Source organism: Canis lupus, chromosome 6, assembly GCF_048164855.1.
Source record: "Canis lupus baileyi chromosome 6, mCanLup2.hap1, whole genome shotgun sequence".
Taxonomy (NCBI): domain Eukaryota; kingdom Metazoa; phylum Chordata; class Mammalia; order Carnivora; family Canidae; genus Canis; species Canis lupus.
This window is the reverse complement of record NC_132843.1, coordinates 56,522,904-56,539,401: the sequence shown is the minus strand read 5'-3', so window position 1 is coordinate 56,539,401 and position 16,498 is coordinate 56,522,904. Positions and strand designations below refer to the sequence as shown.

The window sequence follows — 16,498 nt, the reverse complement described above, 5'->3', positions numbered from 1 at the left end:
TCTCATATAACAGACACCCACTACTGTATTTTTTACACTACTGTTTTTAGCTTTCTTTCCATTACTATCTTTATTTCTTTCTGATAATTTCAAATTAGTGTTAAATTTTTTCCCTTTACATCTTTCTAGTGGTATATTTAATTAACTGAATTCTGATTTTATCTATAAAGGTTTCACTTTATTTCAATATAGTGACCTACCTGTTGTAAAGTAAGTTCAAAATACTTTCAACTATATTTTAGTTAAAAGTTTATTAAGAATACAGTCTCAAATAAAATCTTTAAAAAAAAAAAAAATAAAATCTTTAAAAAAAAAAAAAAAAAAAAGGGGGGGGATCCCTGGGTGGCGCAGCGGTTTGGCGCCTGCCTTTGGCCCAGGGCGCGATCCTGGAGACCCGGGATCGAATCCCACATCGGGCTCCCGGTGCATGGAGCCTGCTTCTCCCTCTGCCTGTGTCTCTGCCTCTCTCTCTCTCTCTCTGTGACTATCATGAATAAATAAATAAAATCTTTAAAAAAAAAAAAAAAAAAAAGAATACAGTCTCCTCACTTTAAAGAAAAATGTCCCCCAAGCAAAACTGTAGTACTTTACACAACAGGTGCTTTACCTAATAAATCACAAAAATAACTTCATGTAAGTACCTAACTAGTATTGCTAAGACTCACTGAAAGCTTCTAAACATAAAGAACACTAATGTTTTAAAAAGATATTCCAGGGATGCCTGGGTTGCTCAGTGGTTAAGCACCTGCCTTTGGCTCAGGGCGTGATCCTGGAGTCCTGGGATCAAGGCCCACATCAAGTCCTACATAAGACTCCCTGCAGGGAGCCTGCTTCTCCCTCTGCCTATGTCTCTGTCTCTGTGTCTCTCATGAATAAATAAATAAAATCTTTAAAAAATAAAAATAAAAAAGATATTCCAAGAGCAATTAAAACTTATCAATCTTTGTATAACAGATATAAACTTCTCTCAATTAGACAAAGTTTACCCTTTTTTTTTTTTTAGTTTACCCTTTTTATACATATGAATTATAATGACACAACTGCAATAATGAGCCAAATAAAAACATTTGATTTGTAGAAGATGCAGCAAGTTCTGTAAAAGTCAAAAAATCAGTTATATTAGTTGTTTAAAATAGTTTCCTTGCGTAGTGATCCAAAGGGGCACCTGTACCCTAATGTTTATAGCAATGTCCACAATAGCCAAACTATGGAAAGAGCCCAGATGTTCATCGACAGATGAATGGATAAAGATGTGGTATACAAATACAATGAAATATTACTCAGCTATCAAAAAAAAAATCTTACCATTTTACAACAATGTGGATGGAACTAGAGGGTAATATGATATGCAAAATAAGTCAATCAGAGAAAGACAAATTATCACACGATTTCATTCAAATGTGAAATTTCAGAAACAAAACAGAGGATCATAGGGGAAGGGAGGGAAAAATAAAGATAAAATCAGAGAGGAAGACAAACCATAAGAGACTCTTAACTATAGGAAACAAATTGAGGGTCGCTGGAGGGGAAGATGAGTGAGGGGATGAAGTAACTGAGCAATGGGCATTAAAGAGGGCATATGATGTAATGAGCACTGAGTGTTTCATGCAATTGATGAATCATTGAACTCTCCTCTCAAACTAATAATACATTATACATTAATTGAATTCAAATAAAATTTTAAAAAATAAAAGCTTCCTCAGATTCCTTCAATAAACTTCTTGAAGTCGGGATCTCTGGGTGGCGCAGCGGTTTGGCGCCTGCCTTTGGCCCAAGGCGCGATCCTGGAGACCCGGGATCGAATCCCACATTGGGCTTCCGGTGCATGGAGCCTGCTCCTCCCTCTGCCTGTGTCTCTGCCTCTCTCTCTCTCTCTCTGTGACTATCATAAATAAATAAAAATTTTTTAAAAAATTTCTTGAAGTCCACTACTAAAAATATAATTTAGAAAGTTTTCTTTTTCTTAAAAAAAAATGTACATTGAATTATAGCTGAGAAGCTCTATCAATTCTACCTCAAAAGCCTTTCCCCATTTGGAACCTTCTCTGCCTATAAGGCCCATGAGTTTGTAAGATCTCATCAACTCATGCCTCCAACCAGTTTCTCTATTTACAGTTTCTTCCTAAATAATAAAAAGCACCATAGCACTTTTAGCTTTAAAATATTTGTTGAGGATCATCTTTACTGTGTTGATAACTACTGAAGTTAGATGGTGGGCAAATGAGGTTTTACTCTTTATTATTTTCTCACTTTTGCATATTTATAACATCACAATTATGATGAAATATTTATATACCTCTGTAAGATGGCTAATTCCATAGAGGCAAGAATCATCTCCTATTCATCTTTATTTTTTAAAAGATATTATTTATTTATTCATGAGAGAAACAGAGAGAAAGGCAGAGACACAGGCAGAGGGAGAAGCAGGCTCCTTGTAGGGAGCCCAATGCGGGACTCGATTCCGGACTGGGATCATGCCCTGAGCGGAAGACAGACACTCAACTGCTGAGCCACCCAAGCATCCCTCCTATTCATCTTTAAACCTGCAAAGTCTAGTACAGGTCCCAAAAGAGTAGATGAATTTTTTTCAGTTAGATGAAATCATCAAGTAACTTGTCATTTTATAGGGAAAAAAAGCAAAATGGTAAAGAAACATGAAACAATATCAGTTTGTAAAAATGGTCTGTTATGATTATGCATTGCTATCTTTTTTTATTATAAACCTCAAAGGTAGGACTATGTCTTTATTTATCTCCTAGAGCCTAGGATGATGCTTCATAAACGTATGTTCCAATCAAGTTATATATCCTGAATTTTATAAACACAGCAAAGCTCTCAATTTGCTATTTATTTAGTCATCAAAGTAATTTGTGTTCCTGCCATTCTCATGGTTTTTCTTTAAATTCATACTAGAAGGCTGGCAAGGGAATCAATTTTCCTAATTTATTCTCTCTCTCTCTCTCTCTCTCTCTCTCTCTCATTAAAACTTCTATAAAAACTAATCCAAGGCACCTGGGGAAGTTCAGTCAATTAAGCATCTGCCTTCAGCTCAGGTCGTGATCTCAAGGTCCCGGAATCAAGGCCCACAGTGGGCTCCCCGCTCAGCAGCAAGTCTGTTCCTCCCTCTTCCATTCCCTCTGTGATCTCTCTCTCTCTCTCTCTCAAATAAATAAATAAAATCTTTAGATAAATAAATAAATACTAATCCAGTAACCTAACCTGCCCACATTACAGAAATGGCACCTGTCCACTGGTTAAAAAAGTTCTGGCTCTGGAGCCATACTACCTAGATTCAAATCCTGACATGGTCTTTTACTCACTGCATGATTGTGGGCAAATTACTCACTGGCTCTAGAGCAAATTACCTATTGGGGATCTTGAGCAAGTTATTCACTGCCATTATCTGCTTGTATTTTTATACTAGCTCCCTAACATAGCTACACCTCAGTTTCTCATCTCTAAAATAAAGATAATAATAATCCCTACCTTAGAGGGTTGCTGTGGTAACTAGAATAAGACAGCTAAAGTGCTCAGGCACTTTACCTGGCACACAGTAAGTAGACTAAGTCAGCTATTTGTAGCCATGCCCCACCATTCCTCTTGTTACAATGAACTATCTCTGCTCCTAAATACAACTCCTCCATTAGTCAAGAAATCTTATTACCTATTCAATGACTTCTCCTGCAACTAGTCCTCTCCCTCTGGCATTATCAAATTTTCTCTCCTGATTATTTCCAAAAACATATCACATGTTAAATTGACCATCTTCATTTTTAGAATAACCGCTCAGTCCACATGTATTTCCTAACTTGTCCCTATTTATCATCCTTCTATAGCAAAACTACTCTGAAGAGTTCTCTACACCTGCTGATTATCTTAGATACAGTCTAATCAAGCTTTCATTCTTACCTTGAGAGATTCTCATCAGGGTCATCAGTGACATCTGAAAAGCTGGATCAAGTAAAATTCTTAGGCTTACTCTGACTTGACCTATCAGCAACTGATCATTCCCTTCTTGACAGATTTAATTCCTTTGATTTCTATCTTGTTTCTTCTCCTAGCTTCATAGGCTGCGTTTTCTTGGACTTCTTTGCATGATCCTCATCTCTTCAACCTCCAAACACTAGAGCAGACAAGAGCCTGGTCCCTGGAAGACTTCTCTATTCACTTCCTAAGTAATCTTACCCATTCTAACAGCCTTAAAAATCATCTATACACCAATGGCTCCCAAACTCCTACTTTCATCCTTACCTTTCCCTTGAACTCAATCTTACATGTAACTGACTAAAGGACACATTTATTTTGATGTATACAAGGCATCTCAACATCTCCAAAATCTTAATTTAATCCTCCAAAGGTGTTCTTCTTCCTCTTATCTTTCATATTTAAGTAAATGGAAGACCTAGTCGTTTAAGCCAAAAACTTTGGCAACATTGGTCAGTTATTTTTCTCAGGCCACACAGGAAACACAAGCAAATTCTATAAGCTCTGTCTTAAATTGGGAATCTGATCACATGTCACTTTTTCCTATTAACTTGGCATAAGACATTATCGTCTCTCTCTTGGTTTATTTACAATAGCCTCTAACTATTCTGCCTGCTTCTGTCTTTGCTTTCTTATGATGTTTTTCACTTCAGAGCCAGAAAGATGCTTTTAAAATGCTTAAGTCAAAACACCTCACCATAACATGACATGAACAAGACACAAAGCAGTCATAATTGTCATATGAAAATGAATCTACTGGGGCACCTGGGTGGCTCATTGGCTGAGTGTCTGCCTTTGGCTCAGATCAAGATCGCAGAGTCCTAGGATTGAGCCCTGCATCAGGCTCCCCCTCTGCCCATGTCTCTGCCTCTCTCTCTCTGCGTCTCTCATGAATAAATAAAAATATTTTTAAAAGAGAATCTACTTATAATTAACAAGTATATCAATTTAATTTAAAAATTACACAAGAAAAAAATAATCAAGTACAAAATGTAACTATGTAAAATTTTCATAGACTTGAAGGGACAGAGATCTGTATTTCAGGAATTTTCATTCACAAATATATTCAATAGGGATGCCTAGGTGGCTCAGTGGTTCAGTGTCTGCCTTCGGCTCAGGGCATGATCCTGGAGTCCGAGGATCGAGTCCCACACGGGGCTCCCCATGGGGAGCCTGCTTCTCCCTCTGTCTATGTCTCTGCCTCACTCTCTGTGTCTCTCATGAATAAATAAATAAAATCTTGAAAAAAAAATACATTCAATAAATATTTGTTGTGCACCACTACATTCCAGGCACGGTGATAAGGGCTTTTAAGACAATAGTAACTTTGAGGAGGTCATGTGCATTTGTGACATAACTTTGAAGAGTTAGAATAGACAGTGATTCCTACAATAAATACTACAAATCAAAGTAAAGAGAGAGGAGGAATGTGAATACAAGGGATAATGAAGGCACTGCCCTAAGAAAAGCATGCACTTCAAAGAGCTACTCTACATATAGGCCATAAATTTCATTCCTGTTTTTCTTTTTGTTTCCCATTTCCTTCCTTCATTCATATTTATTACTTGTTCTGATGTGTTCTGTGTGCTACACAATATGAAATAAGCATTTGGTCTCTTTTTCTTCTTTTGTTTTCTGATGTAGTAGTAGCACATTGTGCTTCAACAACTAAAATGCTCAGGATTAATACTCTGGGTTTTTAGGATTTTAAAATTCAACCTTGTTCTGTGAGCTTTGACAAATTCATATAGGTGTGTGGTCATCACTGTAACCAAAACATAGGACAGTTCAAAAATTCTCCTCTGCTCTCTTGTAGTCAACATCACCCACCACAATCAATTCTTGGAAGCTATGGATAAATTTTCTATCATGATAGTTTTGGCTTTTCTAGAATCTTAAAAAAGTGAAAGTATAGTATTAAGCGATTCAAATCTGATATATTTTACTTAACATAATGCATTTGAGATCCATCATGTTGTTGCATGAATCAGTAGTTCCTTTTTTTAATTGTTCAGGATATCCCACTGACTGGATGTATGTACCAGTTAGTTGATCCATGTTGGAGAGCATCTGGATTGTTTCCAGTTTGGGGTAATTATGAATAAAGATGTTGTAGACTTTTGTACACAGGTTTTCATTTCAGTTGGATAAATACATAGGAGTGGAATTGGAATTGCTGGGTAGTATAAGAAGTATGTGTTCAACTTTCTAAGAAAATGCCAAACTTTCCAAAACACTTGCACCATTTTGCATTTCCACCAGCAAAACATGAGAGCTGCAGTTGCTATGTATCTTTGCCAGCTCTTGGTATTATCGGTGTTTTGCTGTTGTTTTTGCTTTTTTATTTCAATCATTTGAATATGTGTATAGTAGCATAGTACTGCCCACTCTGGATTTAATTGGTATTTCCCTAATGACTAATGTTGTTTAGCATTTTTTCATGGGTTTATTTGTAATCCAAAATATCTTCTTTGGTGAAATAGCTGTTCAGATCTTTTGCTTATTTTTAAATGAGGTTGCTTTTTGTTTCCTTTTTAAGACTGAATTTTGAGAATTTTTTATAGTCTGGATACCAGTCTTTTATCAGATATGTTTTGCAAATATTTTCTCCCAGTGTGTATCTTTTCAATTCTTCTGAATGTCCTTTGAAGAACAAAAGTTTTGTTTTGATGAAGTCAAATTTATAAATTTTTTCTTTCAGACATCATTCCTTTGGTATCATATCTAAGAAATCTCTGCCTAACCAAAGGTCACAAAGATTTCCTATGTTTTCTTCTATAGCTCTTATAGTTTAGCTCTTATACTTAGGTCTATGACTCATTTTGAGCTAATTTTCATTATAGGGCAAAGTGTGCCTCAAGGTTTTTATTGTTTTAATTTTTGTATATAGATCTCCAATTTAAAGCACGATTTGCTAAAAAGATTATCCTTTCTCCATTGAATTTCAATTAAATTTTTATTTACAATCAACAGACCATATATGTGTGTATTTCCTTTTGCATACAACTGTATCAAGATATAATGCATATACCATACGATTCATCCATTTAATTAATTCAATGGTTTTAATATATTCACACAGTTTGTATAGCCACTAGCACAACCAATTTTAGAACATTTGCATTACCCCAAAAAGAAACCCTGTACTTCTTAGCATTCACTCCCCACTTACCTAAATCCTCACTCCAGCTCTGGACAATCACTAATCTACTTTTTGTCTCTATAGATTTGCCTATCCTTGATATCTCACATAAATGAATTCATACAATTACTCTTTTCTGATTTACTTTTTTTCACATAGCATAATGTTCTGAAGGATCACGCATGTCGTAGATGTACCAGTACTTGATTTTTGTTGCTGAATATCTCATCATATGTATATACCATATCTATTTATCCATCACTTGGTGGACATTTGGATTGGTTTCACTTTTTGGTTATTATGAATAATGATATCATGAACATTTGAGTACAAACGTTTATGTAGACAGATGCTTTCATTTCTCTTGGGCATATTAGCAGGAGTGAGATTGTTAGGCCATATCTTATCTCTCTATTTAAACTTTTTAAGGAACTGCAAGAATGAGTGGTATGTCATTGTGGTTTGATTTGCCTTCCCCTAATGACTAATGATGTTAAGCATCTTTCCATATGCTGGCTGGTCATTTGTATGTTTTCCCTGGAGAAATGTTGATTTACATTGTGTGGCTCTCTATTCTGCCCCTTTGATATATGTATCTATCCTTTAATCAATAATGTCTTGAATAATGTAGCTTGATGGTAAGCTGAAAGCAGGTACTTTATGGTACCTGAAATCAGGTGGTATGAGTCTCCCAAGTTCGTTCTTAATTTTTAAAATTGTTTTGGCTATTCTAGTTACTTTGCTTTTCTATATGAATTTTAGAATCAGCTTTGCAGTTGCTACCAAAACAATTCCACTAGGATGTTTATTGAAATTACATTGATTCCAAAGACTACCACAGGCAGAATGGAAATCTTAACAATATTGAGACTTTCATTCTATAAATATGGTATTATTTTTCCATTTACTGAGATCTTCTTCGATTTCTTTCATTATATCAAATGATACAGTGTATAGATCTAGTAACAGTTTGTTCAGTTTCTACCAAAATGTTTCATGCCTCTTTCTAGTGCTTTTACATGATTTTAAATTTCTATTTCCAATTTTTCATTGCCGGTATATAGAAATAGGATTGATTTTTGCGTATCTACCTTGTATCCTATAACCTTGTAAAACTCCGTTTCCAAGTTAGGTTAACAATGGCATGCGATCGAAAGGTAGAACAGCAAGGACTGTTCTATGGAACAGTTTAGCTATACCACAACTGATAATTACTGATACCCACCAGGTACTCTAGGAAATAGCAGCACCAAACACATTGTGTCTCCCCACCAGCTCAGAGGTCTGGGTAACTCTTCAGAATACAAGAACTAACCAAATGACCCCTCCTTTCACAGGCCCTTCTAAACCCTAGCTGCTCTGAGTATCCTCAGAAGCCTAAACAACCAGCTGGGCAGCCTTCTTCAGAAGTCCCTGCATCAGCTCCTCAGGAGATCTCCACTGAGTTCCTAGATTTCACTGACAATATTTCTTCCATTTTATTTCTCCACCTCTGAGGATACTGCTGCTTCCTACTACTTGGGTTATTTTAATGTCCTCTTTCTGTCTTTCAGCATTCTAACACACTAGAAACCAATTTCTTGCAATAATACCCTTCTATTTGAAAAGGCTGGCAGGGCTTCTGTTCTCCCAACTGGACTCTGACTTAATAATCTTCTTGCTCTGACCAGCACCCCTTCCCCATTCCCAACACCTAACTGTCCTACAAAATTCTTTTTTTAAATTTATTTATTCATGAGAGACAGAGAGAGAGAGAGAGAGAGGCAGAGACACGGTTAAAACTTTTTTGTTTTTAAAGTACATTAAAATACTAATATTAAGATAAACATATAGATTTTAATTAATAAGACAAATTAACATTAACTATGTAAATATAAAATTTTCAATGAGAAAAATAAATGTTTACCATCTTCCTAGCAATTCTCCCCAAGAATATAGGATCTTCTCAGGACAATCCTTAGACACATCGCCTGTTCCACTTGAGAGTTCATTATCACTCTCTGCAGAAGAAACACAAAAACAAAAATGGCAAACACTGTATTATATATTTGACATTTATATCTTATAAAGCAAGAAACATGACTATGTGTCTAATAAAACAAACAATACTTCTGTTTATATTATGCCCATTGCAAAAAAAGTAAAATCATTAATATAATTTATCTTTAGTGCCTAGATAAATATATTCTCAAAGCATAAACATTTTATGAAAATTCTTATTCACAATTTCTATACTATGAAATTTAAAATACCTATACATAAATAACTTTATCCCAAGAGGGTAAAATTTTAAAGCCAATGATAACACAATTAGAAATTCCTATGTGATATTCTACTCACCAGATTAATATTCTCAAATATTAGTATTTTATTAATGATCCCAATAAGCACTGAAGTCAAGTCAGATATATATCAATATATAATGCTGAGAAATATATATATGTATTTATATATAAATATATTTTTATTAATATAAATTAAATATAAATATATATTTATATATATTATGATATAAACACCAAACTAAAAATATTGAAAAAATTTTAAGGTTTTTTTTTAATTTTAAGGTTTTAAAGATATATTCATAAGTACAAATACTTTTGACTAAAGGAAAGATTAAACTATTTGGCCTTTTAAAATGGCAACTTCATAATATATCCCATAATATATATAAAGTAATAGTTTTAGAGAGAATAGGATTGGTTGAGTTACAGCTTACAATCAGTGATGAAAATGAGTAACTGTAAGCTGTACAAATCAAGTGGTAACAGAGCTGGAAGAGAAAGGAAATGGGCACAATTTATCTACATCATAACAAGGACTTTGACACAGTACTATATAAGAAAAGTCTGGAGAAGTATTATCTGAATGATAAAATAAGCTAGATAACAATCTGTCTGGCTCATAGCAAGGACCAATGTTTTATCAACGTTGTTAGAACACAATAGGGACTGACTGGCATTAAGTGAATCCCACAGGGATCTGTATTAAGAACAGTATTACTTAGCATACTACAAAGCCAATGATCCAAGTATAAACTAATTCATATTGCTGGATAGCATCAACACCAAAAAACAATACAATAAAGGAAGGTTTATTTGGCCAGGTTAAAAGATTTGGTCAGATTCACACAAAAAGATTTTATCACACATTTAGTAAAGTACAACCAAAACATATACACACACATAGACAAATGCTTTCACATATTTCAGATGCTTTGTTCAAAAAAGCAAACATTATTCTGGATATAAAAATGAAGTTCAAGAAGATAGACACTAACATTACTGCTCTAGAAATACCTCACATAAACAATTCTGTGAATTTTGCAACAAGTTCAACATGAAAGTAATAGAAATGAGAGATTTTTAAAAAGCTAAAGCAAATGAAGTATTGCTAAGTATTGGAGGAATAATGTAAACAGAAACAATTTAAGCCTTAAATGTCAAAATATTCTTAAAAACTATCCATGTGAACAACTATCCCTTATAATCCTTATAATTTTTTATCCAAACTGAGGTATTTTTTGAGCATGAAAAGGGACACTATTAAAAGTTAACACTCGAAAAAAGGTTAAACTTAAGAATCTTTCAGGCAAAAAGGACTGCTGATCACTCTTCTTATAAACTGGTACCAAGTGTGAGTACTTATAATATAAATTAGATTCAATTAGGCATGGTCCAAGATGGTCGCATCTTATATTCTATTTTGCTCCACAGTAAATAATAATACACCAAGGTTCCAAAGTATTTGATGAAATTGTATATGCTAAAATGGAGACCAAAATCTAAGAACACAATGAAAAGGAAAAAAAAAAAAAGGAAACAAATCATTAATCTTGATTATAATAAAAATCAGAAAGTACTACTGACACAGAGAATCTCAGATTCTTCTCATTCTCTCTGGGAAAGGAATGAAACAAAACCAAATGCCATAAGAAAGAATAAGAAATCTGACTATCTAAAAATTAAAAGCTTATATGAAGGTATAAAGTACACTAAAAAAACAAAAACATTTTTCCAACATTTGACAAATGATCTTAATATTCAATAAACTAAAATACCCAACAGAAAATGGGCCAAGGACCTAAACATAGTACAGCTGTATAAAAAATAACTGGCCAATAAAGATGTTAAAGTCTTATCTCAATAATTTTGTCAAATTAAAACAATGCAACAGAAAACAGCAGAGAGCATAAAGAATAATTATACCTAGTGTTGATAATAATATGGGAAAACAGGCAGGAAAGTCGATGTTTATAGAAGAGTAATCTTTCTAGATATATTGAGTCCAAATTAATACATCATTTGATTTAGCAACACCACTTCTAAAAATTTATTCTCCAGGAAAACATATGCCAAAAAGATATATGTAAAAGGACTTCATTGTATTACTGCTTGTAATAATAACTGAAAACTATCAGGAATTCTTCAATACAACTTGCATTAACTAAGGGTGTGTGAGTGGCTCAGCTAGTTAAGCTTCTGCCTTCAGATCAAGTCCTGATCCAGAGTCCTGGGATTGAGTTCTGCACTGGGCTCCCTGCTCAGCAGGGAATCTGCTTCTCTCTCTGTCCCACACCCCACTCATGCTTGCTCGCTCTCTCTCAAATAAATAAAATCTTACACACAAAAAAAAGCTGCATTAACTAAGTTACATCTATTCCAAAGAATATCATCTAGTAACTTAAGAACTGACTAGATCTTTATATGCTATATGAAAACCGTCTAAAATACATTATTTTGTGATGAAAAGCAAGAAACAAAGGAGTAATTTTTAAGTATAGGTTTATTTCAGTAAGTAGTATTACTTATATGATTACAAAGACCTTTAAAAACAGGCTGTAACATTATACACCAAACTATTAAGAACAGTTACATTTTAGCATCTAACAGTATCTCATCACATATTAGACATTCAATAAATATTTAGGAAACACAACTTTCACTTTTTAAGTTTCTTTCCTATAAATATTCTTATCTTTTAAAATAAGCACACATAATTAGAATAAGCATGGGGAAAGGACTTTTTTTATCTTTTAAATAATCCTTATCACTAATAGAAAACAAGAACTGATTTTATTATTATAAACCCCTACTAATATGCCATAAAATCATCACTGACAACAAGGTACTGTCTCTCTTACAATCTCCCAAGTTATTTTCCACCACAAAAAGGAATCAGAATTGTAAACACCTAGATTAGTAGAGGAGAACCACAAAATAAAGAGGGGGAAACAAGCACACTGAATAAAACTAGATACCTGATGAACAATTAAGGCAGAAACCACAGCAACTCAGGAGCCAAATATGTGGCCAAAAAATAAAACTTGGCCAAAGAACACAGGAATCCCAGGCTTTTATTGAATGTCTGCTTTTTTCATCTCTATTCCAAGCACTATTCTTAAATTTTATTTTTTATTTACTTTTTAATATTTTATTTATTTATTCATGAGAGACAGAGAGAGGCAGACATAGGCAGAGGGAGAAGCAGGTTCCTCACAGGGAGCCCAATGCAGGACTCGATCCCAGACCCAGGGATCACGCCCTGAGCTGAAGGCAGACGCTCAAGCACTGAGCCACCTAGGCATCCCATGTTCTTCAATTTTACAGACACTAACTCATTGTATCCCCTAAACAACCTATTAAGGTAGTCACTACTAATTTGCCCACTTTCAAAATAAGAAAATTGAGGTACAGAGAGGTTAAGTAATTTGCTCAAGGTTACCCAGCTAATAGGTGATGGAGAGAGAAAATTCAACCTCAGTTTGATTCCAGAGTCAAATATACTACCTTTCCTTGTAGATTTTTTTTTATCACGTTTTCATGGAAGACTGTTCTTGGCATTTAGCAGATACCAGTCTGTGCCAAGTGCCAACATCTAGTAAATGCTGGAAGCCAGAGCCAAGGATAGAAAAGGCAGGCACACTTAAAACAACATGCTGGAGAAACACTGAATTGGGCTCAAGAGATTTAATGGAGAGGTTTCAGGGGTATAATCCCCTTGACACTCAGGAAGAATAAAAATAAACTGATATCTCAGTGACCTCAAAAGTGAGCCAGATCTATCTTCCTTGCTGCAGAAACAACTCACCATGGGTGTTTTAAATACTTATTGGTCATCCTTCTAAACAGGAAGAAAGGAGGCTAAAGAAACATAAATTAAAATTCTTGCTATGTTAGATATGACAGAGTTTCTAGGTAGCATGGAAGAAATAAACTTAAGAAAAAAATAAGAAGAAAAAGACATTGGAGTCCAAAGTGCAGTAAGAAACAGAGTGGGGAAGTTAGCAAAATAGAATGTAGCAAAGAAGAGAAGGAACAACATGTTGAAAAATGTGAATATGTAAACGGGTAACTCTGAAGGTTTTAAGAAAACAACTGTATCCCATTCTACATTAGGAAAAAAAGACAAAAAATGATAGAAGGCTGGTATTCCTATCCTCCTGGGTAAATCTTATTTTTTCCATTGAAATTCAGGTTAGAGTTACCCTTTTCTGAATGGGCTAATAAGTACTACCCTCTGGGCATATTCTATCATTGCAATTATCACAACCATATTACAATCATTTATTTTCCTCTACATCTTCTCTTATCAGACTCTGAGTTTCTTGGCAGTGGGGACTATTATTTTTATATTCCTGGTGCCTAGATTACTACTTGGCCATAGAATGTTAAAAGTTTCTGAAGTGATAACTGGAGAGGAGAATATAGAAAAAAGGAAAATCCATTATAACTACAAAAAAAATGTATGCCTTGAAAATTAGTGACCTTTAGTATTTAAGCATCTATGTGCAGACATGGGTAAAGGCAGCCAGGTCCATTTAGTCATTCATAATGGATTCTGGAGCCAAAATGACTGCTTTTGAAACCCAGTTCCACCATTTACTAGCTGTCATCCTGGTTACCTACTTAACCTCTCTGTGACTCAGCTATTTGTAAAATGGGAATAATATCAGTATCTTATACTGTATTTGTAGCAATTAAGCAGGTTATTATATGAAAAACATATATTATGCCTGGCAAAAGGCAGGCATATTAACTATTAAAAGTTGTTTTCATTCAACAAATTTGAATTCCTATGATGTATATAGTACTGGAGTAGAACGTGGAGTGCAAGTTTTGAGTGGGAGGTGGTGACAGGAAATGTAGATTTTTCTTTATCCAAGCTCATGAAATATGGGAAGGTAAGAGAGTAGTATAGCTAAAAAGAACTGCATGGTAAATTCAAGCATTATACTTTATCAAGCCCCACTCCCCAGGAAATTGTCCAGTTCTTCCTTTCTGGCTCCTATATAGACACCAACAGTATTATCTATAAGACTTCCATAAACACATGCCTGTTTTCATTATTTATTCAGGCATTTAATATCTATAACTTTCATGTTTTACATATCTTTTTCCCCTTCTTAGATCCTTGCTCTGTGAGGGCTAGGAGTATATCTTGTCTTTATATAGTAGCCTTTAGCACATAGTAACACTCAACAGTGAATAAATGGAAGTATTTATTTGTTACTGCTTTATTTTTAGAATATGTTCATACCCTTAAGGTAACTGGAAAAGAAAACATTGGAAAGAAAAAGATGAGGAATCAGTCTAATTCCCTAAAAAGACATGAAACTGCCCAGGTTTGGAGGTAGTGACTGGCCAAAAGGACATCTCATATTTTGACTGAATATGGGGCTTTGGATAAGTTTGTTAAGGGAGAGAGTTGAGTGAATCCATAGTTAATAGCTTCAACTTTCTCTATAAAGTTCACTTTACAAGAGGTCTCTGAGAGACTCTAATTTAGGGAGTCTTGTTAGAGACTCCTCTAAAATGCCTAACTTCATTCCTTTCCATGAACACTCTCCTTATCAATTTCAATTTTCCCACAGTTATTGCTCTCCTTGAGAGAACAGGACCATACAGAGGATTCCAAATGTCACCAGACTCATACTATAGGACTACTACTTTCTTTAAACATTGGTGAAATGAAATCAACAATATTAATCATGTATTGTAAAAATTAGATGAAAATGCATGTGTGAAACTAACATGGTGCTGGTTACCAAGTGGTACTCAAATGTTAAGTATCACTTTTTATTATTTTTATTGTTATTGAATCCTCAGTTTCCTGCCCAACACTTCAAAGTACCTAAAAAGGCATTCTAGGTTTATTTTTTATTATTCACTGATTTCTAACATGCAGAGAGCAGAAACCAACTGTGCAATACCAAAATAAGACAATAAATGTAAATTTTTAGATCAAACAAAATAAATACGAATGACACTTCAATCAAAATAATTTAAGGGCTCTCTCTCTTAACTTTGACCAATCCCCGCTTTGAAAAAAATGCTGCATTTCTATTAGCAATGTTTTTCATCCTAGTCATAAAGGAAAATTTCAGAACTAGTATCAATAGACATCATAAAAGGAAAAAATATACATTTTTATATATACCTACACATACATACACACAATGTTTTTTCTTTTTACAAATACAAGTTAAAAATAAACTACAAAACTAGGAACAAATTAGCACAAAATCTTATTTTTCTTTTCAACTGAAGGAGTACTCATAAAATAAAAAGCTGATAAGTAACCACAGATAAAATGTGACTATTGCAGATTTTCAAAGATTTTTCCCTTTAATTTTCCTTTTTAATAAGTACTGTTTGCTGAAAATAATACATGTGACACAGGTTACTAAAAACTCTCTTCTAAACTATTGGGGGAGAAAAAAAACAAAACCTCACTCATCTGGCAAAACCTGTAGAGAAACAGGTCTATATAATGACACATGTCAACCTGGAATAGTGTAAACGTGATTTATTTTGATTACTTAGTAGTAAATAATGTCATTTTGGACAGCCAAAATCTATAGTCACATTTGTGTGACCTTGAATATAATATAATCTCTCATTTCTCACATGACAGAATATATTTGTTCTGTATATAAGCTGATACACAAAGGTAAACCATTAAGGTAAAAGATTATCCTTAATTTCTGAAATATGATAACATTTCCCACTGTAAAAAGCAAAGTGATTTATTCATAGAGAGAAGGTTCAAGGTAGAAGGAACCACAAATTGCATGATTTCTTTCCAATTAAATCATAATCACTGACACTCTGAATCTAATTACAAGTTTCTAATTAGTAATTCTTATAGTTGCTAAGCAAAAGTGATTAATAAAAATGTATCACTGATGATTGAAATCTGTCAACCATAGTCAAGAAAAGCAGGGCAGCCAATACACCTTACTTTTCTTTTCACCCCACTTTGTAACATTGTTTTTTAAGCCTCACAAAGTTGTACAGATAATCAGAATGGAAAGAAATTAGGTTACATTGAGGAAAAACAGGCTAAGGCTCTTAACATTAGACAAACTGC

At 34.1% G+C, this 16,498-nt stretch overlaps 1 protein-coding gene across 6 annotated transcripts in view; it reads right to left on the bottom strand.

The window, feature by feature from the left end:
• RABGAP1L (RAB GTPase activating protein 1 like) overlaps positions 1-16,498 on the bottom strand; it is a 728,064-nt gene that overhangs the window by 514,717 nt on the left and 196,849 nt on the right. For all 6 annotated transcript variants that reach the window (XM_072830698.1, XM_072830693.1, XM_072830694.1 and 3 more), the window contains one exon: positions 9,033-9,126. In XM_072830698.1, coding sequence (XP_072686799.1) covers positions 9,033-9,126 — 94 coding nt within the window. The remainder of the gene's footprint in view (positions 1-9,032; positions 9,127-16,498) is intronic.